General features: G+C 39.5%; 2 protein-coding genes across 2 annotated transcripts in view; both read right to left on the bottom strand.

Moving 5' to 3' along the window:
* LOC139283391 (voltage-dependent calcium channel subunit alpha-2/delta-2-like) overlaps window positions 1-10,512 on the bottom strand; it is a 30,015-nt gene extending 19,503 nt beyond the window's left edge. Inside the window, exons 1-2 of the mRNA XM_070903389.1 lie at window positions 10,397-10,512; window positions 1,969-2,050 (exon numbers count right to left, since the gene is read on the bottom strand). Coding sequence (XP_070759490.1) covers window positions 1,969-2,050; window positions 10,397-10,512 — 198 coding nt within the window. The remainder of the gene's footprint in view (window positions 1-1,968; window positions 2,051-10,396) is intronic.
* A 6,027-nt stretch (window positions 10,513-16,539) lies between these two features.
* Window positions 16,540-24,410, bottom strand: LOC139282691 (aminoacylase-1-like). Its single transcript, XM_070902525.1, has 15 exons — window positions 24,379-24,410; window positions 23,825-23,971; window positions 22,561-22,625; window positions 22,364-22,468; window positions 22,176-22,270; window positions 21,914-21,990; window positions 21,140-21,229; window positions 19,984-20,040; window positions 19,798-19,871; window positions 19,652-19,701; window positions 18,599-18,743; window positions 18,084-18,152; window positions 17,902-17,981; window positions 17,227-17,287; window positions 16,540-17,125 (listed from the first exon to the last, which is right to left on the bottom strand). The coding sequence occupies exons 2-15, from the start codon at window positions 23,949-23,951 to the stop codon at window positions 16,961-16,963; spliced, it is 1,260 nt and encodes a 419-aa protein (XP_070758626.1). The 5' UTR covers window positions 23,952-23,971; window positions 24,379-24,410; the 3' UTR covers window positions 16,540-16,960.
* Window positions 24,411-25,418: the final 1,008 nt, after the last annotated feature.

Below are 25,418 nucleotides of genomic sequence, written 5' to 3'. Positions count from 1 at the left end.
TCAGACAGGCAGTGACCTGGATGAATACATTTGGCAAACCTGCATACGCACTATATGACAGCCTTCTCCCTATAAATGGACTTCACGAAATTAACAAGTTGTGTACTGACCAGATGCTTTATTGGCCCACGCCGCACAGATGGGAACATGCAGTAATGAACAGGGTGTTTCTGTGAACTGTGTGCTGTCTCAGGAGAACTAGGTCCTGTGTGGAATATATTCAGAATCAAGATGTACTACTGACGCTGGATATGACGTAGATAAAACCTTCAACAAACCAGACTTCAACAAAATGAATTACAGTTAACAAAAATGCGGTGGGGCCAGGAATTGTATCACACAAACCTAAAATGTCTTATTTTTATTAGCCATGCTCACAAGCAGTTTTAGTGGTAAAAAAAAAAAACGTGATGTAGAGCAGGGCTGTATCACAGAGGCCATCCAAAGTATCTGCAAATGTAAAATCACAGCGTTTTATTGGTTGAGGAATTGAAAATGGCGTTTCATTTAAATCACAAGCGTTTCCCTCGACAAGAGAAGATTACACTGAGCTTTCCCGGCCAGAGTAGAACAATTTCTTTAACAGATCCAGAGTGTTTCAGGAGTGTGGACGGATTAATGAGGATTGAATGAACGAGTGAATCTCACATCAAGGCATTACTGCAGGCTGCAGGCTGACCATCTGCTCTGCTGTGACACAAACAGAGAGGACACGTGCCGCCGCTCTCTGCTGAGGGAACGCCCCCACACGTCCTCACAGAGCAGGGCTCTCTTGCCCCCTACAGATGATCTCTGGTCCTGTTTTTTTTTTGGCATCTGCCTTTTCAGGGACAACCCCTCATTCCCAGCCACCTTGGCTTGAGTCTGGAGATATTCTACATTTTTCATATTGTCAACAAATCCCATAAAAAGATCAAAACAAACAATGACTTGATCCTACGAACAAATATTGTCTGTGTATCCAAAGCCTGTCCATAAACTATTAAAAACACCTAAATGAGCCACACTGCTGCACTGGGTGACATGTATGTCCCTTCATTACGATGAACACTGGCACTGTAGTTTATTTTGTCTCAACCCCACATACACCGTCCCTCAATATTTGCTGGCACACCAAATCTGTGGTTGAAAGCGATTTGTCTCCAAAAGAAAAAGAAAAGTCTCCAAAATGCACAATTTACTCCTGTTTAAGTAACGTTTGCTAAAAACTTCAGCAATTTATTTTTTTTGCCACAGACAGGGCAAGGAAGCTGTAAAGTACTGATGGACTAACAAATTGTTAGTTTTGGTTTGAGATTTGTTGACAGTAAGAAAATATAGAATATCTTTTTCATTTTCTAACACAGATATCTCTTAACAATGTCAGAGATCCATGAATCAGATTATACTAACTCTATACTAATGAAACAGTCCATAAAAGTGAACAGTTCCACTAGTAACAAACAACACAGGTATTACACGATCAGCTTATGAAATATTTGAATTAGTATTCATGGATGTAGGTGTTATTAAGCTCATGACTTCATGAAACATAACACTAGATTTATTCCACTGTAGGCGTGTGTTCAGGAGACTCTTTCGTTTTGCAGGAAACGTACAATGTGTGCAAGATTGGTAATTATCGCAAACAGTACACAAAGTGCCAGCAAAATTTGGCTATGACATCTAAAAAAACAGATGAATGGAAACTGATGAATATAAAAGCTATTAGAGAGAGTTTTATGTCTGTCCAGGGAAAACAAAAACGTTCCTTGCAAGTAGTCCCAGAAAACCATGAAAAAAGAAACAAAGGTGTTTCTGAAAGACAGACTGTGATTGTTTTCTTGTTTTATGCACCTACTTAGCTTTAAAAGCTCTTAAACTTAATGGATTTACAGCTTTCTTGCACACTGACCATTTCTCATTGAGTTTACGCAGCACTATGATGAGTAAGACCTGTGTACTATAAAAAGAGAGCTACACACTCACCCCTTTCAACTGCTGAGCTCCAGTGATGTGCTGAAAGACTCTGTCAATCTCCTGCTCGATACGCCGGGCCCAGTGCATTATCCTGTGGATAGACATCACAGGCTGACTGTCACACAACACAAACAAATGAAAAAGATATCTGTGTGTGTGTGTATTTCAAAGAAGTAAGTAGTGATGTTGCAGCAAACATAGCTGTTACCCGTGCATGGATTAAAACACAAATTATGAATGTGCTTTGTTCAACAAAAACTACATTAAAACACATTAATATCTTCAAAAAGACAACCTACTCTGGCTTTTGGCTCTTTTCAAAATAAATAAATATTGTTTCAAGATGTTCTAAAAAAAAAAGAAATTAAAAAGTATTTTAAAAAGTGCTTCCACACTGCAACGAGCACAATTACTAAGGCACCAGTGATCCAATCCTTTCCTATTGAGCAGAGTAAACAGTAAAACTGGACCAAAAAGTAGACTAAAACAACTCAGATTCGCTCTAATCTGATACCTAAATAACATCAACAACAATATCTTTTCAAGGAAGAATATTTCCATCTGCCTTATTACCACTGATTACACCAATTCACCGTTTTCTAATTTGATGCAACTTCCATTGAATGACAACAGGTACAGAAAAGAAGCTTAGACAACAGCTCTGAGGTTGAGGGTAAGCCTTGAAATGTTAGTAGCGCTACTACCTAATCAGCTTTGTTGGCTCATCATCATAATTCTGTGAAAGAATATTTCCAAAGCAAAGAAAAATATACAATTTGCGTACGTAAATACCTTTTAAAACCTGCTGTGACAGCCAGGATCACTTCATGCAATTGGAATTTCTTGCAGTGCCCCCTCCCCCACCCCGCAAGTGTTGGTGAAGTGCCATATAGCCATTTATACATTGTTATTATAAAAATATCATGTATAGCCACTTTAAGCCACATTACTTTGTAACCATAGTGCCCAGTACTACACATATCACACAACTTCTTCTGTACTGGGCTTCAGATAAGTGATTTAGGGTTTTGTGCATTGTAGAAACACAAATTAAAGGTCAAGTTTTTTTTTTTGCTTTCAGAGAAATATTCACATAATGTTTAAATTGTTCTAGATGATGAAAATAAAACAAATGATTAAATTCAGTTGCAAAAGTATTCTTCACGCAGCGACTGTGGACTGCCTACTAGACACTAATCCCATACTAACAATGGAAGTCTGTCAGTTTCACCAGTCGTACCCCCACATTTCATCCCATTGACTTTGTTTATGTTGTGCAGATTTCTTTGTAATGTAGCAACATCCACTACTGGACGCACAAACACTCACAAATCACACCATTTTCATTTACAATAAATAAAATATCTCAATAAAATTACAGTGTTTTGAAACATTAAAAAGAAAATGAACAAAATGAGCTGCATTTGTTAGAGAGAGTCCCCAAACTGTGCTGGTGGAACAGTTCAGTTGTGTTGCAAATGCATCAAAGTCAGAGGCAGAAAGTCAAGTGATATCGACAACAACAACCACAGATGATGGAGGACTCCAGCACCAACACAGATTTGTTTTAATAAACTAAAGTTAAAAAGAGAATGTTTTTGGCTAATAAAAGGTTTGGGTACCTGGCTATTTAATTATTATTAAGTGTCTAACAGCATCAGCACTCCTACCAACATCTCTGTTAAATGTCAACTCCAACACAGAAATCACACCCACCATCAACGCCAGAACCACCAACCAGCAGCACCGTACGAGCACATGTGGTTGCAGCAGATAATTCCCTCCCAGCCCACACAGACATCTTCCTGGGCTTTAACAAGGAACAGAGGCCCCACAAACCAATGAAGGGCTTTCATTACAAAAAGAAGAGGAAGAAGACTGGCCTTGTTTTATGCATACAGCCTTAGTATCTCCTTCAGAAAAACAATCTCCTTCTTTTTCCTCCTTGATCAATTTTATTATTTTTAGAACATAAAGTATCAGAGAGAGGAACATCAAGCGGAAAGGTGGCACACAACAAATTAATCTTCAGAGGCCAGCTGCATATTTTCAATGTCAGGAAAGCAGACATTTGCAGTGGAAGTTTTTCTCTTGCTTTGATGAGACTGCAGATATGATTCTACCCAGAACGAGTAAAATATATGGAGGTTTAAATCATTTTCAGAGAACTGTTGAGAGCCATGCTGCTACTCATTAACAAGCTTTACTTGACTTTGCCAGCGACCAGAGCCTCAGGTGAGGGCTCCTTCTCTAAATGATCACTGGTTAAACACAGACTGAGGTCAGATGGCAAAGAGACAAAGCAAACAGACGGGGAGGCTTGTGTTGAGGCTCATTAGGATAAGGTCCAGCTCATAGAAACAACACGAAAATGTTTATTAATGTGTTATATGAATTATATTAACGATACAAAATTACAGTAAAGCAAAGATCTCATTGTTGTTTTATGTTTCCCGTCAATACTTTTCAGGTATCCCTGCTTCCCATAATACAACTCGGCAGCATCTTTCATTCGAGCCTTACCGCCTGGTTAAAGTCCAGCTTTGTAATGCAGGCTCCCTCCAGAGGCTCAGCAGCCATGATACAACTGTTTTTAGGACGAATGTAGTGCTCTCTAATGCAAGAGGCAATCATCAACTTTTTGGAGGCCATATAATGTTAGCCACTTATGTGTCAGTCCGACCAATCACAAAAAGAGGGGTTTCAGCTGTGACTCACTGTGGCCAGGTAGCATCAATGTTTAGACCACACTAATTACACCAAACATTTCCACTGATTCCAACATCTGTGTGGTGTATTTTTTGATAAATAGGCCAGTTCCCTGATGAATTTCAATGATCACACAAAAACAGTGGAGGCCAGATGAACAGTATCAAATCATCTTCACTTATTATTTTGACTAAGAATCTTTCACTCTATTGAACCTTAAAGGCAGAATGAGTAAGATTTGTTGGTTGCGGTTTGTAAACACAACATTTAAAGTTGGCCCCTCCTCGTAGTTTCCTCTTGGATGCATGCTTACTATCTGGCACCTGCCCACCATGTTTTTATGGAGTCCCGCCCTCACACCCTGCGTGCTGTTATTGGCTGGGGGCTACACAACACTGCTCAAAGGTTGACGCCCAGAAAATAAAGACTGAGGGCCGGCTCTCTGCAGATACAGACACCGCCACACACTTCTAGTGGGTGTTCTCGGTGATAAACAGGACAATCTCTTCCCAAACTACAACACACACAGTCATACACAACCTGCAGTATAACAACTAGTGTCTTTCATATTAAGTGCATCAATGTCATGTTGAAGTATATGCCATTGGCCACAGGGAACTGAATTGCTTTAGATGAAAAATATGCTTTAAAAGACTTCAGCCTGTAGTAAATATGATAGTATTTATATTATATACTTCCTGTACAGCCAGACTTTACCACTCTATCCTCAAGAGACTCTGAGGATCACTGAATCAATGCAGTCTCAATAAAGATTCACATCTCTCTGTTCACCTGCCTCACTTCACTGGTTCAACCTTCATTCACTAGCTGAACATGTGATCCGGCTGTTCAGCCTGGGCGAATGGATTAGAGTAGACTTTGTGCAGGCGAAATATTTATTTGAGCTTTCTACCTAAATTAGTTCAAACTAGGAAATAAATCTTAATACCCAGAAAATCGCCCTGATCCTGTAAGTGCCCGGAGAGTCGATTCATTATCAGTCAGACAGCTCCCAGCAGAGTTACGAGACAACATTGTGGATTAAAGTCTTGTCGGGCTTGTTTCTAGTGTTGGACGAGCCACAAATCTCGACTCAACTGTCCAGATCCACAGAAAGACACTTTTCACAATGAGCTGAGCGCGGGTGAAAGACTTTTAGCCCTGATGATGAATATGCAGCCCTCAGTACAGTACTAGGCTTCTCACACTCCTCTTTTTCTGATAGAAATGTCCCTCTGGGTTGCAGAAACCTGCCAAGTTAAAGGAACGGTGTGGAAAACTAAGATGTAAGCTATTTGGGGTTTTTAACACCTGCAACATCAAGACTATCACTCTGAAGGCCCATTTAAGATAGGATTGAATACCTGACAGGGTAGTAGTCGGCACTATTTAAAAGTGAAATTATTTTCAGCTCGAGGCAACGGCATAAAAAAAGAGAGGAGCGCTCTGAAAAAAAAAAGCAACAGCTATTGACAACTGCGAGGGCAACAATCAGAAAAATATGTACTTCTTGATAAACCCTTTCAAAGACATATTCCGGTTGACATTTGGCTTAATATTTCTGCCTATCTGTCAAAGGCTAATGTGTTAATGTGATTACTGCAGCCCTGAAACCACCAATGAAAATGTTTATGAAAATGATAACTGAGCAGTTATTTTTTGCTATGGAGACACATTTCCAAATATAAAACATTACACAGAACAATGGTGAGTCAGCATCTTGTTATTCTCACACAATTCTTACTTGTTTGGCAGAGATAAAATATCTAACATAAAAATATGACATACTTGCATATTAAATCTTGATTATTAATCAAGACCTACATCAGTCTGACTTCATACATTCTGTCACTCTCTGACTCACTCACTGAATTGCACAAAAATCAAACAATTTAAGTCAAATCAATGTTTATGATTCTTAACGGATGTATGTTGCTCATGCTTCTTTAAACAGCAATCCCGCAAGTTCATTGCATGTCACACGATACGAGATATTTGTCACAATCTGTATCAGACTATGCGACACCTATTTTGAGACAATGTGATTGATGCACTGTGGTTTAAATCTTTTATAAAATATGCAAGCAGAGACACATCGTCAACTCACGTCATACATCTGCACCGCTCCTATGTTGGGAAAACGCATAAAAGGTAAAAAAAAGTTTTAATTTACACATAAATAGAGCTTACATTGTTGGCTGGTCTATTCTGCCTCATTTCATCGTGTATTCTGATTTGTTGGTTTGCAGATGTAGTTTATAGCATCAGCCACATTGCGAGGATTTGGACCAATGTCAACTTTATTCCTTGAAAAAGGTCAAATAGGATGTTTAACATAAAATATTAGTATGCACTATGATCAATTGATTAAGTGAATTAACAAACCATTTTTTAAAAAAATCAGTAGAATCCACATATTTAAAAGACTGGAGCTTGTTGCATCACAAATGAATTTAAAAAGCTCTTGTAAAGCACTGTAAAAATCCTACTGTGTGAATAAATCAGGTTTGTTGCAAGACTGTGGCCCGCAGAACTGCAGAGCAGCCTTAACTGTGTGAGTCAGTGCAGCTGAAGCACAACCCCAAGTTTTTTACTGCATGCTCCATTTCGTCTCCTCTCGAGCCCTGTGGGACGTCAGAAAACTCTGTATCGCAGCGCTGCGATGAAGCGGCTGAACAGCACAGCGCACTTGTGCCTCTACTCCGTTACCTGCTATACTAACACACCCCTGAGACGAGAGGGGGAGAAGCACTACGTGATGTGACCCATATTCACTTACAGCAGAGAGAGCGGGAGGTTGAGAGGGTGGAGCAGCAGAGCGATAGGTGGAGCATTTACAGCTATATGTATATACTGCATGTATGTGCTATATCTATCTATCTATAGTACAGTATCTATCCATACATCCATCCAGCACCATAGTCTCCTAAAAATTACATTGCTATACCACTAATTCGCAATAGCGAATATGTGTTGTCGGGAACATAATGCTGTCTGAATTACATTTTTAGCCGTTAGCAGCGTGGCTCTAGGGATGGTAATGTCTCTCTGTCAGTCTGTCCACCACTTTGGTCCAGGCTGAAATATCTCAGCAACTACTGGATGGATTGCACACTTCAGATGCTTTAGAGGGTGACATCTAATGATAGGTGATCCCCTGACTTTTCCTGTAGCACCACCACGAGGTTCACATTCATGGTTTTAAATGAAATGTTGGATGGACTGTCACGAATTTGGTTCAGACAGTCGTGTCGCTCTCAGGATGACTAGTAATCACTTTGGGGATCCTCAAAATACGTGCTACTTAGCAAATGTTAGCATGCTAACACACTAAACTAACATGGTGAAAGTTGAAAAAGTCAATGCTGGCTTGAACCATAACACTTTTAAAAATATTTTATAAACTACAAGTAGTGCTGAAACAACTAGTTGAGTAGTTGATCAGCAGAAAACTTACAGACAATGAATTGTTTAAGGATTTGCAGCCTGTCTGCCTGATTGTCCTGTTTTAAATCACTGTAAATGTATTATATTTGGGGTTTGGTCTGTTGGTTGAACAAAACAAGAGTTTTCATGCCTCCCCCTTTGGCAGCCAAAACCAACTGACTTAAACAGATTTAATTTCAATGAACATTATTTAGATATGACATTATCAGCGTGTTTCTTTTCATGTGTGTTTCTCACGAGTTACTGTGATGCAAATGTAAAATAAACTGTTTATCAAACACAAAAACGCAAAAGACACAAGGCTTTCCGTCTCACTGACAGTCAAGCCGAGAGCATGACAGGCTTTGAGTGACACTCGATGAGCATCACCAGTCTTTCTTTCCTTCCCTGTTAAAAGTCCAGACACTTGCACTTTGTATGCCGTATTGTTAGAATAAATCTTGCCACACTTTTCCCCTCATGGTCATGGGCCACCCGCCTCCCAGTTTGGGAACCACTGAATTAATCGATGAATCAAAAACAGTTTTAAACAGATTCACCGCTAATGAGAATAATCATTAGCTGCAGAGCTGTCATCTTTCCCTGACCTTAACCAATTGTTTTAAAAAACATGAGGAAAGCTCTGTGAAGGATGTCACACTTCCTGGACTGGAAAAAAATATCGCCAGTGAATGTAATCCAGGCAGCAATTACATTTCCTCCACAATGTACTTGGAGAGCAAATTAGTATATAAACATATTTTGAAGGAGACAGGGTTGCTATCTATCTATCTATCTGCAGAGACAGAGAACAAGAGACAGACGGAGTCAAGACAGAAGGGGCGGGAGTGAAAAGGGCGAAGTGAGAGAGGGCGAAGGGGAATAAATCTTCACTGCTGCAGTATTAATTCTTAATTGGAATGAGATGCTGTTCTTCAGCGTAGCGATTCTGCTTCATTTAGCTTACATGAAGGGACCCAGGGCAGAGGGCTATGTAGCTGTTTCAGAGCACTCAGCAGAAAAATAAGCGGAAAGGAGGAGGAGGAGGAGGAGGAGGAGGAGGAGGAGAAAGCAGCGCCTATACCCTACTTGAAATAACCCAATTCATCATAACACACATATACACACAAACACCCACACCTCCCTGATTTATAGACCCCTTTCCTAATTGGTAAATACACCTCGGATCTCTAGTTGCGATTGGCCAGAAAACCCTTGCTGTGTGCCCCGAAGATGAGTGGACCATCTGGGTTGTTCCTCCCTCCAGAGCAGCCTGATTGCAGAGTCTGGAGGAGGGCCCAGATAACTGTAGTCTCAAGTTAAGTGCCAGCTGTACTTAACAGCAACGGGTTAAAGGTTAAGAATGAACAACTAAGCACAGCATCGATTAAAACGAAGAGAAAATGTTAATTGTAATGTTCACAGTAAAACCACACCTCTCTTCTTCTGCTAGCAGTACTCCTGAGCATGCAGTAGAAGCTATCACTGTGCTGCTGATTGGCTGCAAGAGAGGCGAGTGTCTCACCAAATAAAGAAATGTTTTGCTCTTTACTTGAATGCCTGCACAGAAAAATCTAGCACTGGCGCACAAGAACAGCAGGGGGAACGCTGAGAGAAAAAAAGCCCTTTCCAGTTTTACAACAACTGCACAGACTTAATGTTGCCTGTCAAACACAATGAGCCTCCAACTGCTTTAACTAATAAAAGCCATGCACATCCTCACCTACAACTTCACTGGCTTTACTTTGAAGTGTCACAACGGAAACATCTCTCCATCCTTGCCATTATTTCGTTTTTTTAAACAGATGTCTCCCAGATATAAAGAAAAAACATTAAATTAATGAGTGATTTTACCTTAAATAAACATCTGACTTGAGGAAAGAGATATAATTACAGCTTTCAGTGTTCAGATCATTGAAAAATGGCTTTAACTCATCATATGGTAATGGAGAAGCTAAATTGTTCCAAATATTGCACATTTCTTTCAATATAAAGGCCACCGTGATAAGACAAAGCACCGTTAATGAGGTATTTATTTAATGTATAAATATCCCTGTAAATGATCTGAGCAGCTTACCTATGTGTGACCAGTCATACTGTGGACTACACCTTACAGAGCACTGAGCTTTAAATAACCAGGGTTTACATTGATGCAATCGCCAACACTGTCAAATTATATAACAGCAGAAAAACACAGAATGACTGTAAGCATCTCTTGACACACACAGCTGAGTGGACAAGCCCAAAGTTGTCTCCTATCAGAGCCCCAGCTATGTTTTCCATCAGGGTAACCGTTACTTACGTGTACTGCTGGGGAAACGTGAGACCCGCCGCTCCAGGCCACGATGCGCTGAAAATCAAGATAATCTGGATAGATACCAAGCAGACGATGCTGCAAGACCTTTTGCCTATCGCCATTTTCCATTAACAATTCTCGCCACGGGGTTTCGGTGCGTGAATGAAGCGCTCCGGACTGTCTCCGGGGGGCATACAGCTAGCTAGTGTGAACGTCCGGGCTCAGTTTCCTCGCCAGTTCATGTCGGTTTGTGTTGTCAAGTGGACGCGGAGGAGGCAGGCATTGGCCGTGGAGGCATCGCGGACGGTGGGAGATGCACTAATGCAGCTGCCAAGACACTGCAGAGTCTCTCCTCCTGCTCCCACATACACCACCACCACCACCGACACCGCCACCACCACACAGGCCGGCGCGTTCACGACGGCTCTCTCTCTCTCTCTCTCTCTCTCCCTCTCTCTCTCTCTCTCTCTCTCCCTCTCTCTCTCTCTCTCTCCCTCTCTCTCTCTCTCTCTCCCTCTCTCTCTCTCCCTCTCTCTCTCTCCCTCTCTCCCTCTCTCTCTCTCCCTCTCTCTCTCTCTCCCTCTCTCCCTCTCCCTCTCTCTCTCTCTCTCTCTCTCCCTCTCTCCCTCTCTCTCTCCCTCTCTCTCTCTCCCTCTCTCTCTCTCTCTCTCTCTCTCTCATCAGCAGCAGCAGCTCGTGGAGCCAGGCGCGTGCACTCTCACCAGGCAACAGAGGAGCCGTAGAAGAATCTAGTTTGGTTTTATTTATCTCTGCTGAGTACTAAAGGGTCCATGAATGCAACAAAATTAAACCACAGCCACAAAATGTTATATTTACAGTTTACAGTTTTTTAAACAACACTGTCAAATATAAATAGACATGTATACATGCGTATACTGTACCCACTTAATGTACAGGCTAGTAGTTCAATATCTTTGTCTTTGCACTATTTGAATTCTTGATTTTTTAGATATATTTACATTGTCTTTCACCTATTTGTGTGTACATAATCGTTTTGTTTATTTTTGTTTATTCTTTATCTTTTTTCAGCTTGTTTGTAGCTGTATGTCTATGTCTTTCTTCCTGTAAATTGTTCTTTGAACTGTGTGTAAGTGCACTGAGAGCAACTTACAACCGGAGTCAGATTCCTTGTTTGTGTACACATACTTACAATAAAGCTGATTCTGATTCTGAACTTTACTTCCCCCAAAGCTGTATTACACACTGGGCCCCCTACCCCCAGGCGCCCCAGAAGTCACATGTTCAGTACTAACACCTGGTTTTGGTCATTTCATTAATATAGTTACTAGTTACTTTACAGATTAAGATTTTACATTAAAAAAAATTAAATACAATACATTGTTAAAGATTAATTCAGTGATTTCAATCAACACTTTTTGGCTTGTGAACCTTTCTATGTATAAAAAAAACGTCTGGGCCTTTTGACTGCATTTCTTGTTGGAAAGTTGCAGAGCTCAGTTAAATCTAGGGATTTCACATTTTTTTGCTCCTGATCCTGATCTAAGTCTCTTGATTTTGAGTATCTACCAACCAAATCCAATATGTTTTTGTTTATTTTTCCTTCATATTACAGCTGTACAAAATACTGAGACTGCAGTCACATTTAATTAAAATACAGTACAGTTAGTAAAGCAATTTAAATCAGTCTGACATCAGAATAGCTGCTTTAAGAAAATACATACTGCATCTCAGGCTTTCTTTGATGGTTTTAATACTTTGTATTTTGTGTAATATATGTGCTGAGGAGAGTCAGTGTGGGTCTGTTGTTGCAGGAAGCCTTGGGAAGGAGTCAGACAGCTTTTCTTCATCTACACTGTTATCAAACTATGGTCAGGTTCAACTGAACCAACAGCAGCAGTTTAGAGTCCTGCAGACTGACAGAGAAGCAGCATGACTACAAGCGATGCGGCCATCCATGGATGCAACTGAAAGTACAATGGGCTGAGGTTCATAGGTTTATAACTCTACGGTGCCCCAAAACTGACAAAATGTAGTAAAAGTCATATAACTGAATATATCAATGAATAATATCAATAGTTAAATAATTAAACAACAAAGTGTAAAAAGGAATGTAAAGCTTCATACTTTTCCTTTAAACTGAAATCATTTGGTAAAACTTTTAAAAAAAATTTTCCTTCATTACCAATCAGTTGATAAAATAAATTAAAGCAACGTTTATTTTACTCCTCTATTTACCTTTCATTAGCTCATTGTATTTTTCAGTATTCAATATTTTTGACTTATCTGATAACCCTTTAACACATTTTGCCAGTTTTGGGCCCCAAAAGTCTCAGGTTCACTACCGAATTTGATTAATTGTAATTTGCACTACAAAAGTACAATTACCATAACAATTCATACTACACACTAACTCTAAGCAGGTAGCATGCATACTAGATACAAGTCTATGAGTGTGCTTTCCATATACTGATATACCTGTCCCATACTAAACTAGTTTTCTCGACGTCTGATGTTGCACATATTGATAATTTCCTGTTTGTGTAAAATAGTAAGGTATGTTGATTTCTTTTGGATACTAACTGCTAAACCAGAGAACCATGATGATTGGTGATACTGTATAGAAGTAGTATGTAGTATGGATTTAGGACACTGTTTAGGCTTTTTTACATGGAAGACATTTTGAGTTGTCGTAGCTGTAAAAACACAGGTGTAACTAATAACATTAAAGTTGCCTCTTCTTCAGTTAAGTGTCAGGGAGCCAGAGAGTCAGCATGCATAACACCGGGACGCTGGAACTGGGACACCTACAACTGAATGTCGTCAGTGTCGTGCTGTGACATGTCAAAACGCCTAATGTGAAAAAGGCCTATTGAAGCTGCTGTGTATAGCCTCCTATGGGCATTGTACAAAATGGGAACTTTCAGGCGACAGGTACATAAGCAATGCGGGGGGTGGGGTGTTAATAGGGGCCCAACTGCTAATTTGTCCCCCTGGGGCTCCCTAACAGGTTAATTCCCCAATGCGCTCCCCAGAGATGAGCCCCTAAAGCGCTAAATTATGGAGCCCCACATGTGAAAATTAAGCTATTTAAGGTGAAAAGTATAAGTGAATATATGAGTGCATATACGTTTTTCAGTCCATTATGGTTTTGGGAGTGCAGAGATGAATCTGTTATCCTGCATCTGGCCTAAATATAGGATGGGATGTGCACACAACTACCTTTTTGCATTAATACATATAAATACATAATAGATTGTGATAAATAATCTAAGGAGAAAGAATTTATGGAGATCTACTGTAAAACTTAAAGATAAATAAATAGTAAAGCCATGTCAGTTTTATTTATAGACCTCTAAAAAAGATTTAGATAAATAGCATTATATAAAAATATCAAATAGATAATACTAATATAATTATTTTTCTCTCTCATTTACCTTCTACTGGGTCTTTTTATTTTTTCACCTCATTTTATTCCTAGCATGCGTTTGATCAATACACCTTTCTCACGGCACTGGTGTTGTGCAGGTTGGCTTTGTGAATGTTATTCATCACACTTACATGAAAAAAAGCATTTCCCATTTTGCCTACACGTTACTATTCTATTATAAAATGTATATTTTTATATTTTAAGAGGGCCATGTCTAAGTATGTCTCTCACATCCAGCCTACGTACATCAAACATCAGCAGTGAATACAGATTAGAGCAGTTTCAGAGGTGATGAAAGAGGCAGACAAGATTCAAGTTGCATATTTAGTACTTAGTACTCAACTATCATAATATGACTGAGCTTACTGTAATACATAGTCGCTCTGATAGTTGCACACATTGATCTCTCTGCTGCGCAAGAACAACACAGAGCATAGAGATAAGTCTGGCAATGGGAGACCTCAAATTGATGTAAAACATACTGTCTTGGTCCAGCAATTGAGAAATTGTGTAGTTGGACAGAAAATATAGGAAATATAGGACAGAGGTGAAAATGAAGAGTGAGACAACATGAGAGATTATATGACCAACTGCCTGGAGGTAGTTGAAAAATATAGATCCGTTAGGATTCTTTTACAACCCATTAAATCACAGATGTCACTCAACTAGCGCATCACTACAAAAATAGTTTGAGGATGGAGCTTCTCTACCATCTGTCAGCCCTTTACAAACAGTTATGCAATCATGTAGCCTAACAAGTCACAGGCTGTCTAACAACAGAAATGTAATCTTCATCAAAAAACCTTGTCTTTTTCTGCTGTAGAGTATTTGCAAAATTAAACTAATACTGAAAAACAGTATAACAGGACAACAAAATGTATCGAGCACAGTATAAATATCGTAGAACTGCAATCTCTGACAGACCATTAATTCCCACTTAAGTCTTGTGGCGATCACAACAGGGTTTGGCTGTAATTACATCCAGAGGACAGTTGTAGTTGGACGGCAGGAGAGCACAGTGCAGACTAAGAAATGTCATTCAGCTGGAGGATTTACAGTATGTGTGTTCCTTCATACACTGCAGCATCTGTGAATATAAACAGCTCTACCCAGAAGCAAGAAAAACCAGAGAACTGAGACTCTGTGATGTTTAAGATGTAAAATAAAACTGCTGTCAGGGCAGTAAAAAAGATGTTGATTTTGCAGACTCACAGATTGTGTTTGACTGTTTCTCTATATTATATGATGTTTTATTTCACAGTCGTGTAAATAATGTACCTCTTTTCTCTTCCCATCTCATTTCATCCCTTTAGTACAGGTCACAGCCATTATAAGCACTAGTCAGTCCCCAAGTTTCAACATGTCTTTGAGCGCTGTCTGCTTGTATATTATAATATTGATGCAGATAAGACCACAGCAGGGTGTGTGTGGAGAGACTGCAGGAGTCAGGTTAAATCTCCCTATGTGGATAAGCCCCCTGCTTCGGTGTCCTTGACCGAGACTTGAATCCCCACCTCGCCTCGCCTCACCTCGCAATCGCTGTTATTGAATCTGATCCTGACCCTTCATCGAGAGTAAGAGCAAGATGATAGTTGTTGAGGGATTTTTTTATTTCCTGAGAAATAACATGCATGGAAATTACTTTGGCCTCAAAACAGCAGGGCCTGGCTGCAATTTTACAGTGGAGATGCTTGTGCTGTAATTCATGAAAAGCTTTCCTGAAACAGTGAGATGTGGAACTTTTCTTTGTCACACTGTTTAACAGCACCTATGTTTTTCCGCAGCCAGGCATTCAGATGCTCGACAGCTCACCCGACAGGATGACTGCACCTATGCCTGCCCCCTCTGGGAGGAAGGATGTGAGTTCAGCTTTTAGTCGTCTCCCTGACGGCCCCATGTGCTAATACTGCTGTCATGTCCTGGGGAGAGGGAAGACTAATTACTGACTGCTCAGTCTTCCTGCCAGTCCCCCTTGGAGAGCCATACACTGTTAATTGGACAACTCCAAAGGGAGCTGAACTGTGGATGAGACCGACCTTTACCTCTTGTAAACAGCATTACATATCAGAAGACATTTTCTCATTTCCCTTATTGCCCCTCCATTTCACATCATCGTTGTTTCCAACAATCCTCCATTTTATCTGCATCATTTAATGCAAGTTGCTTTGAATTGAATAAATGTCAATAACCTGTTGACACAGTTTTAGCTAGGTTGACTAAGCAGTGACACTGACTGTGAGCCAGCTTTACATTTCGTCTTGTTGACAGCCGCAACAGTGTGTGGCTGATATTGTTTTCACCTTGTGAGTCTGTGTGTAGTGTTGATGCAGTCACGATACATGACAGTTGAGATCAAAATGAAGGCGAAGTTTGAAGATGGGTGTGGTCCAAGCAAGAGCACCAGAGGTAGGGGGTAGGAAGTAGGGAAGATCATTTGAAGATGGCACTGAGATTCAGAGGTTTAACTGACGTTTGGACATTTTTATAGATGCAGTTATGGTAAATGTTATTGCCTGTCCTTGAAACAGATGCTTGTCTGGGAGGTTAAATGCCTTTGCCGCCGGCAGTCAGAAATCTTCCTCCCATAATCTGCTGCTCATTCATTGGTGTTTTAAAATTGCACCTCAGTATGGCATCAGACACTGATCTCCAACTTGTGTACAAGAAAATATGACATGAAAGTAATGAACAAATATATTTATTCAATTCCAGTTTATTAAATAAAATGATATCTGTGGAATAATAGTTTTAAAATCAAGCTAAATTTAAAAAGTGGTAATTAAGTGACGTTTGATCGTTATTCAAAGTCATCTTCACATTTTATTAAGTTTGATTTTTCCATACTAATGGAAAACATTGTTTACACAATAGGTGATATTTCTTTAAGACTGCATACACACAGGCACACTCAATCAACAATGCTGACATACAGTAAGTATGTTGTTAAAAAACTGCTGCAATGCTGAGTAATGCAAAGCTTACTGTGCTATATCCTGAGAATCATTAAAAAAAAAAATAATCTAGTACCAAAGGCTAAGTGCTCAGTTTTGGCTTATGATATACATGTTACTATTCTTTGGTCATCTCTGCAAATTCTTCAAGTTAAATATTCAGATCATCAGTGAAATACGTTTTAGAGAGGATTAAGAATGAAGACGTGTCTAAGCCTCATCAGGACAGGCAGGAACGCTGGCAAGAGCTGAGATGAGCCTCTCGAACACGCTGATGCCTTTCAGGAAGACTTGCTCATTCAGATACTCGTTGTGATCGTGCAGCAGGATTGGCGTCCTGTTCATTGGGGAAAAGCCGATAGCAGGGATACCCACCTAGATTCAACAAACAAACCTATTACCGGGCACAGAACTAACAATGAATAAATTACCTTTTCTCCCTTGTTGTCACTATCACACCCAGTTCTTATACTCACAGCTCGGATAAAACGGCTATCTGTTGCAGCTGGAAATATCTCCTTTTCCAGAGTCATATTCCTATGGTGGAGATGTTGACATGAGACTTAGTTTTCATGAAACAAGGACGGATTCAGTACAGTCCCACAGTACCTTTGTGCTTTTGTCAGCTACAATTATCTGGATAAAGTGCTATAGCCTTTATATATTTCCAGTAGAACACAGAGTAACTGAAAAAAGAAAAATCAGCTTCCTCACATGCTGAGAAAAGTAACTGTAGACAGGACAGACAATGCAGTTCTTTCTAAACACGAGAAGAGTATTGTGGGAGCTGTGTGAATATTTGCAGCTAAGGTGTGAAATCCCAAGGACCGAATGCATTAAAAGGGTTGTATGAGCAAAAATTGAGGATACAAAAGTCTTATTTCATGATCCACTAAAGTAAGTGTTTTTATTACTCATCTTGTGTAAAGTTTCTGTTGTTCAGACAGTAAAATTATTCAGGTAGGTGTGGAGGGAGATAGAGCCATAATTGAGGTTAAAGTTGTCACAATATGTTGTACATTTGACTTGTTTTTACGTAGTCGATAGTGGATAGACACCTGACTGCCTTGTATTTGCACCAGCACTCTAACATGCAAAAGAAAACGTGTACAGACGCACAAATTATGTATTAGTGTGGAAAGTGTACTCACATTGCCTTGCAGGTGGCACTGAAGGCGCCCCACCAAGGATCACTCTCCTCTGTCGAAGTCAGACTCTGGTTCATATGTTTCTGCAATGGATGGCAGCTAATTTAACCTATTTGACCACAGGAACGAACCAACAACACTTTTATAACAGAGTACTGTAGTAGTAAGAGTGTTCGTGCACTGACCTGAGCAAACTCATAAGTGACATCTTCTCCAGCTTCTTTACACCACTTCTTGATCTGTCTTTCAAACTCCTGGTAGGACAATAATCATTTTGAAGTTAGTGTAGAGTTAACATTGACCTGGAGGTCATTTCACACCAACACATCTTCCTGTATGAAACAGGGTTCTCCACACATCTCCAGGCAATATGCAGCTGAATCAGGTACTTCTCAGTTTGAGGACAGAAAACCTCCAAAGGAAAAACAGAGACTGGAGCACACTGATTGATTTGAAGCCTTTAAATTGTGCAAACTAACATTTCAGCACTACGGTGTCTTCTTCAGAGTGGACAAAGACATGACCCAACAACATACATAGTCAACCTAGAATAGGTGTACAATTGTCATTGGATCAAATCTATTGAATAATGATTCCCCAGAGGGAGTTGCTGTAGACTATATGAGAAAGTCACACAGAATACACAAACTCAATCTGCAGACAAACATTCACACTCACACAGACATGCACGCTTACACACCTGTAGATTTACTGTAGGTGGTATTCTCAGGTCAAAGCTGACGTCCATTTCAGCTGGGATGACGTTGTAGGCCACGCCTCCTTTGACCATGGTCATATTCACTGTGGTGACATCACCGAGTGTGAAACACTCACTGGTATTTAGTCTGAAATATATAATATATATATATATATTACATAGTAGCAAAAATTACTGCAATTAATAATTCCCTTGAAAGTTTCCTGGTGAGAATGATGTAATTTGGAACTAATTATAGGCAATATAGAGGCAGTGTTCTTTGAGTTTAGTTAGTTGTGTTGAGTTCATAATTTGCTAAAAGGTTTCCAGGAAAAAACATTCTATTAAGAAATGAAGAACCTGTAAAATAAAGCAAGAACAGGCATTATTACAAGATAAGCCACATGTCCCTGTATTGTAAAAGACAAACTAGTTCAAATACCAGATCTTACAAGATTGGGTTTTTGTGGAACATCTGCAAACATTCCTGCAAACGTCTGAGACACAACCTGCATAATAACATTACTATTTCATGAGTGTCACTTCATTTTTAGTGTCATTATTCTGTTAAATGGGCTTTGGCACAGGTGGCAGTTTGTTGCCTCCACAGAGTAGTCCTTAAATCAGAGCTGCTTACATCCTTCAGCTTTGAGCTTGAATGCAGCATTTTAACTGTACACATGGTTTGTTAAAACACCTCAGTAGCACTACTTTTGGAGGAAACTGCAATGAACAGACTCACAAGCCATTTAGAGCAACTCTTGCATAGTAAATAATAGTCAAAATATAAATTTTACAGCCCTTGTGAGACACTTTCAGCATATTATTTGTATTTATTGTGAGAAAAGCAGTATTGAGGGGACCTTTCATACTGGGACTTTCTGTAGGGACTCAAGCCTTAAAGCTCACATTTGGAAAATAACTGCACAAAGCAGATCCAGTGTTGTGTTATAAATATGGTGTGATTAAAATGCAACAACCAAAACATATTCCAATGTGTGTATTAATGAGAAAATATCACATATGCATTACAATAAATCAAGAAGTCAGTCTCACCTATGTTTCTCCTTCTCTCTGAAGTCCAGGAAGGAGTTTATGACTTGACGCTGAGAAGGAAAAGATAGTATAGTTATTCCCACTGTCCTTCTCAGTCTTTATGATTTAATAGTTTTATTAACTGGTTGCATGACATTGACACTTACCAGCTTCTCAGCAGCTGTGTTCTCCACAAACCTAGACCCATGACCTGGACTGCCTGGGCAGTGGACTGTAATCCCTGGAAAGAAGAAGTCATTCTGCTTGACTCAAGATCGACTTTATTATCCTTCACAAATCCTGGAATCTGATACGATGGTGGAAGTCTTATACTGGATGTATTTCATACTCACACCAGGGGTTCCTCTCTCCATAAAACACAGTGAAGGCCTCACCAGGGTTGGCCAGACCTACAGAATGTATGCAGAAGATGCAAATAAAACACTAAACGTTTAACATTAGTCTAGTGCAGTAAGATAACTATGAAAAGGATAAACTGTGGGGCAAAGGACAGAAGTTAATGATGTACAGATTAGCAACTACACCACAGGAGGGTTTCTGAACCTCCACAACCAGGGACTGAATTTCAGCACACCTTTTCCTTTGTCTTCAAAACCAATAAAAAAGTAATTTGGCACAGTGGGTAATATGATAACATTCAAATATTTGGTTGTCAGACCAATAATGGCCTCCACATACTCTCCCTGACTCTGCTCTGCACATTAGATCAAATCCCATACTGGCTCTGTATCAAACACCGCTATACACGCAGCTTAATTTTGGTCATTTGATCAATGTATTGTCCATCTCGAGGCTGACATTATGGATTTCTCACAGACCTAAATGTCCAACTGCAAATTTTAATAAATTGTCTCTATAAGATCTAACCAAACGTTGAACCATCCAATCACCTTACAGTTAAGTCTTTAACTGGTCATACTGTAATTAACTGTTTTAAATAAAGCTATTATGCACCCCAAGGGGTCAAGACGCTGACCCTGAACTGTTGTGTATCTGTCTCCCTCATTTCCTCCACTGTCTGTAATAAAGGCCTGAAATGCCCCATAAATACTTCTTTTTTTTTAATTTTTTTAAAAAGGTAATTATCAAAGCTTACAAACTTGGTTATATTGACTTACAGTCACATCATCCAGCCCCAGTTTAGTCTGTATTAATAAATAATGGAGGCAAAGGACACCACAAGAGGTGAAGTGATGTTTCCTTCTCTGAATTCCTCATTTCACCATGGAGGGCATTACGCCAAATACTAATTTCACCAGTTACTGGTAATGTAGCATGAAGCAAACATGTTGTTTCTATGGTAACCTGCCGTTTAATACACTGTACTTTGCACAATGATCTAGAGTAATAATTATACTATTGGCAGAAATGTTTTGAGGTGTCAAGATGTACAATTCTAAAACAAACAACTGAATTGTCCGTGGCATAAACTCAGTTTCAAGTAGCCTGGTGACCTTCAGTGTCAAGATGTTGAAGTTATTTATTTACCTTCATCAAGCGCAAAGCCAATGTTTAATTTTTTGAACTCTGGATGCTTCACAAATGTTTCCATTCCCTTGTGACCTCCAACTTCTTCATCTAAAAATGAAAGAGAAAAATAGTTGTTAATGTCATAGATTAATCGAGTAGTTTAAGCTCTGCTTGTGTGTAGTTTTGGATCAGCTGAGATTCAGTGTCATACCTGCTGCCTCACATGTCGCTTGCACCACACTAAGCGTGTTTTTCCACCCATGCCACTACATAACAAGGGGCACACCGGCACAGATTTGTTCCGCCCCAAAGGTACAGTCCCATTACATTTCCGTCCGACGAATATTCGCTCCATCTCCCAGAGCCCGAACGATGGACGCATTCAAGCATGCGTTTCCTGTTTTGCGTTTCCAGCCCCGAAGCACTCGGTGGCCAGAGTTCACATTTATTTAACTTTTTCTAGCATGTTTTATTACCACGTTTAATACATTATCACACTACCTGACCAAAAACTGTAGTGTTGCTCTCATTCACTGTTTAGTGTATGATCGTCTTGATTACTATTTATTCGTCACTCGTATCAGAACCATGAAATCATATCCTTTTTTCCTTTACCCGCAGGGCAATTTTGTTGATGGAAGGTAAAAAAACTACCAGGAGAGTGAGGAAGGTGTCAATCAAGCACAGTCTGAACACGCCTTCACTCTTTTGAGAAGAAGTCTAATCAGGCAAAATAAGCGTGTGGGTGGACGAAGGATGTGTACAAATAGAGGAGACAAATAGATATCTCACCAGGAACAAACATTAAGTGCACAGTGCGCATAAGTTTCCGTCCCTCTGCCTTCAGTCTTTTGATTGCCTGGATGTACCTGCGAAGAGCAAAAGAAGACACGGCAGAGTTACGACAGAAATAAGAAATGGAGCCTGAACTGACAGTATGCAGGTTGAGTGAGTGGGTGTTTCACATAGCACATAATTTAAAGTGAAGATCACAACAACACTAGAGCACAAATCCTGTTTACTAAAACAAGTTATCAAGGCAGTTTATACCCACTGTATAGTTACACATTTCATGTCCTGTGATCCCCGGGCATAAATGTTGCCCTCTGCATCTTTGAAAGCACTGAAAGCATCGTATTTCCAATGTTCCTGGAGAAGAGATTGATATCACATCTATTTTTTTCATGTCTATTACAGATAATAACAGGATTGCAGCGCTGTGAACAGAGACAGACGCCATACCTGGAAAACAGGTACAACATCTGTGTGGGAATTCAGTAAGATGGATTTCAAGGTTAGGTCCGTGCCTTCCCATGTCATGATCGACACGACTCTGCCTGGACAAACCTGGAGGGAGAGGGAACGACAGATGAGGCCCACTGTGTTACTAATATCTCTCTGTTTTCTACGTGGATTAAATTACCATCACTGACACACACCTCAATCTTTTTCATGGGTAGCCCAAGCTCCTCCGCCATTCTGTCCAGGAACTGAAGAGCAGCGTCTGTATATGAATTAACAGATAGCAGAACAGTCTGTTTAAATCTTAATAATTGTGTAAAGGCCAACTGGGAGAGTATCAGGAGTATTGCCAAGATTAGATCATTTCTTTCATCAGTGACACAGAAACTCTCATTCATGCACTTGTTTTCCAGCCATCTAGATTACTGTAACTCATCATTTGCCGGACTGCCCCAGAAATCAATCAATAAACTGCCTCCAACTTGTATAAAAATACCACCGATAGGGTTCTAACAAGAACTCAAATTATACGAGCACATTTTACCCTTGTCTCGCCTCAGTGCACTGGTGAGATCTGCAGGGCAAGGCTTGAGACAGAGGGTAGTAGGGCATTTAACATAAGGGCTCCTCAATTGTGGAATAACCTTCCATTGGGAATCAACAAGCTACCTCAGTGACCTCTTTTAAAACTCTAAAAACAAATTTTTATAAAATGGCTTTTAATTAGAGTTTTTCTTTTTGTTTTATGCTTTTATCCATTTATTTATTCTTAAGATTTGTTTTTATTCATTGTCTTTTATCTATGTTTCTATTTCTTGACTGCATTGGATAAGTAAACTTGTTTGTGCTATAAGTGCTATATAAATAAAGTGTATTATTATTATTATTATTATAATAATATAGTCCCTCAAGCATGCAAGGCCTCCTCCTAGTTGTTCCCAACGAATCCTGAAAATGAACCTGAGCCAACACAAGGTCCTCTGAGGTACAGTACCCTATCATGACGATTGAGGCCAGCCTTCCTGCAGACAAAACACTCTCAGCTGCCATCCCATTCTTTTGGTCAGGGTAGTAGTTTTTTTCTTGGTTGTTTTTTTCTTTACCCACAGGTGAGTATCAAAAACAAGTTTTGACCGGCTAAGTGAGATCCTTGCTCAGCAGCTCAGCTTTCTTTTCAATACCACGAGCTTCATACATACACATGGAAGTATTTAATGTCTAACAGATGCAGATAAGAATTGGACTTTGATAAATAATTTCACACTGGAACTTTTTTCACAGCTATAATATGAACATAGAAAATGCTGTGTTGTGTGAACACACCATTCGCCCTCATCAAGGTGCATAGTTCAACAGTTGTTTTGACTTCTACCAAACAAAGAGAAATGCCAAAAATCCAACTGTGACATTTCCAAAGGGCATGGCTTGATTTCAGTGTATATTGTGATGAAGATATCTCACCATAGTCGGGGTTCGGGTGGACGGTTTTGAGGCGAAGGTACTCTCTGAACAGACTCACAGAGGGGTCTTCTCCCTCAGGAAAGCTTTTTCCACCTCCGACACCTGGACCATCTTTGTCAGGCAGCATGGTGTGATTTATTTACTGCTCTGAGGACACAGAGAGAATACCGTTGTAAAAGAAAACACACACGCACACATACACAACGACACACTACAATCAAGCATAATAACGTGAGAAATGTCTAATCAGTGTCTTCTAGAGCTGTTTTATCAAACGCTAGCTCCTGTTATCGCCGTTGACCGTTAGATGCCAGGCCAGCAGCCTGTGACATTACCATTAGCTGCCGTACCTGCTGAAAGCTTCGCTGCTGGTCGACCAGCTTTATGCTAAAATCGCTAGCTAGCCTTGTAGTCAACTTATTATGCTCTCTTTAGCCGCACAAAAGCTATGGCTAGCTTAGACTGGTTGTGGTAAACAGGGCTTACAAGACAACGAACAACGTAGAGTGATTTAATTATTGTTTTGTTAGTTAGTTATTACTCTCAGTACTCACCATCTGCAGTCAACGTCCGCAGCTTCCTCGTGACAGCCGGGCCTGTCCCTGCCCTTCAAAATAAAAGACCAGTCTCCCCGGAAAGACACTACTTTTCTGGCATGATGACTGAATGTTAAATAAATGTTTTAAAATGTTTTGAGGCATTAACATAAAAATGTATTATTTCAGAATAAATATGTATAAGCTTGGGCACATTATATGTGCGGCCTGACCAAGCAAACTGCAAAAAGGGTCACCAACCATTGAAAATAAAATTATGATTTCATCATATAGGTTATGTTATGGTATCAGAAAGAAGTAATCTATAAAACTGTAAAATGTTAACCAGTTATTTTTAATAGTCCATCATGCATCAGTGTTTATGTGTAGTATGAATTGTCTCTATGATATAATTGGTGGATTAATTCAAAATCATGCACAACTCCTGACCTGGACAGGCACATTCTTCATCCCTAACTCCTACTGTCACAATTATATTTACTATATTTGTAATACACTATATTTATAACAAATGTTAAAACAGCTGGTACAAATAAATAGTACAGCCGACATCAGAACTGTAAGGGGTGTACTTTGCACTTAATTTCTAACTCTTAGAATTATTTAACTGTCAACTGTGCAGTAACTTTTACTTAAGTAAAAGTAAACAATACACATTGAGTATCAAAAGTATAAGTACTACTGCAGATTGGCCCCTTTCAGACTGTTAATATATTATTTAACAATACACTAACATGTAAGCAGCATTTTAATGTAGCTCTCAGGATGGAGGACATTTTAACTACTTCATATAATTTGGGGTATTTTGATCTACAGCAATGCATACTTTATAAACTGGTCATATTTTTGTATGTAAAATCTTTATCTGAAAGTATAGCAGATAAATGTACCTGAGTAAAAAGTATAATATAAAGAAAAACACAATATTTACCTCTAAAATGTAGTGGAGTTGAAGTATAAAGTAGCTTAAAATGTAAATACTCAAGAAAATAAGTATCTTATAATTGTGCTTAAGTAAAGTGCTTATGTAAACAGAT

The sequence above is a fragment of the Enoplosus armatus genome, chromosome 3 (genome assembly GCF_043641665.1).
Source record: "Enoplosus armatus isolate fEnoArm2 chromosome 3, fEnoArm2.hap1, whole genome shotgun sequence".
NCBI lineage: Eukaryota > Metazoa > Chordata > Actinopteri > Centrarchiformes > Enoplosidae > Enoplosus > Enoplosus armatus.
This window is presented reverse-complemented; position numbering and strand designations above follow the sequence as displayed.

Bases quoted from the DNA above. Each gene is read 5' to 3' on its own strand.
- LOC139282691 (XM_070902525.1), bottom strand. From the start codon at position 23,951: ATGCTGCCTGACAAAGATGGTCCAGGTGTCGGAGGTGGAAAAAGCTTT. The intron at 21,230-21,913 runs GTGAGATATCTA...TTTCATTTTTAG, and splicing joins GCACTTAATGTTTGTTCCTG to ATGAAGAAGTTGGAGGTCAC. The intron at 18,153-18,598 runs GTGTGTAAGCGT...TTGTCCTACCAG, and splicing joins CACCTACAGTAAATCTACAG to GAGTTTGAAAGACAGATCAA.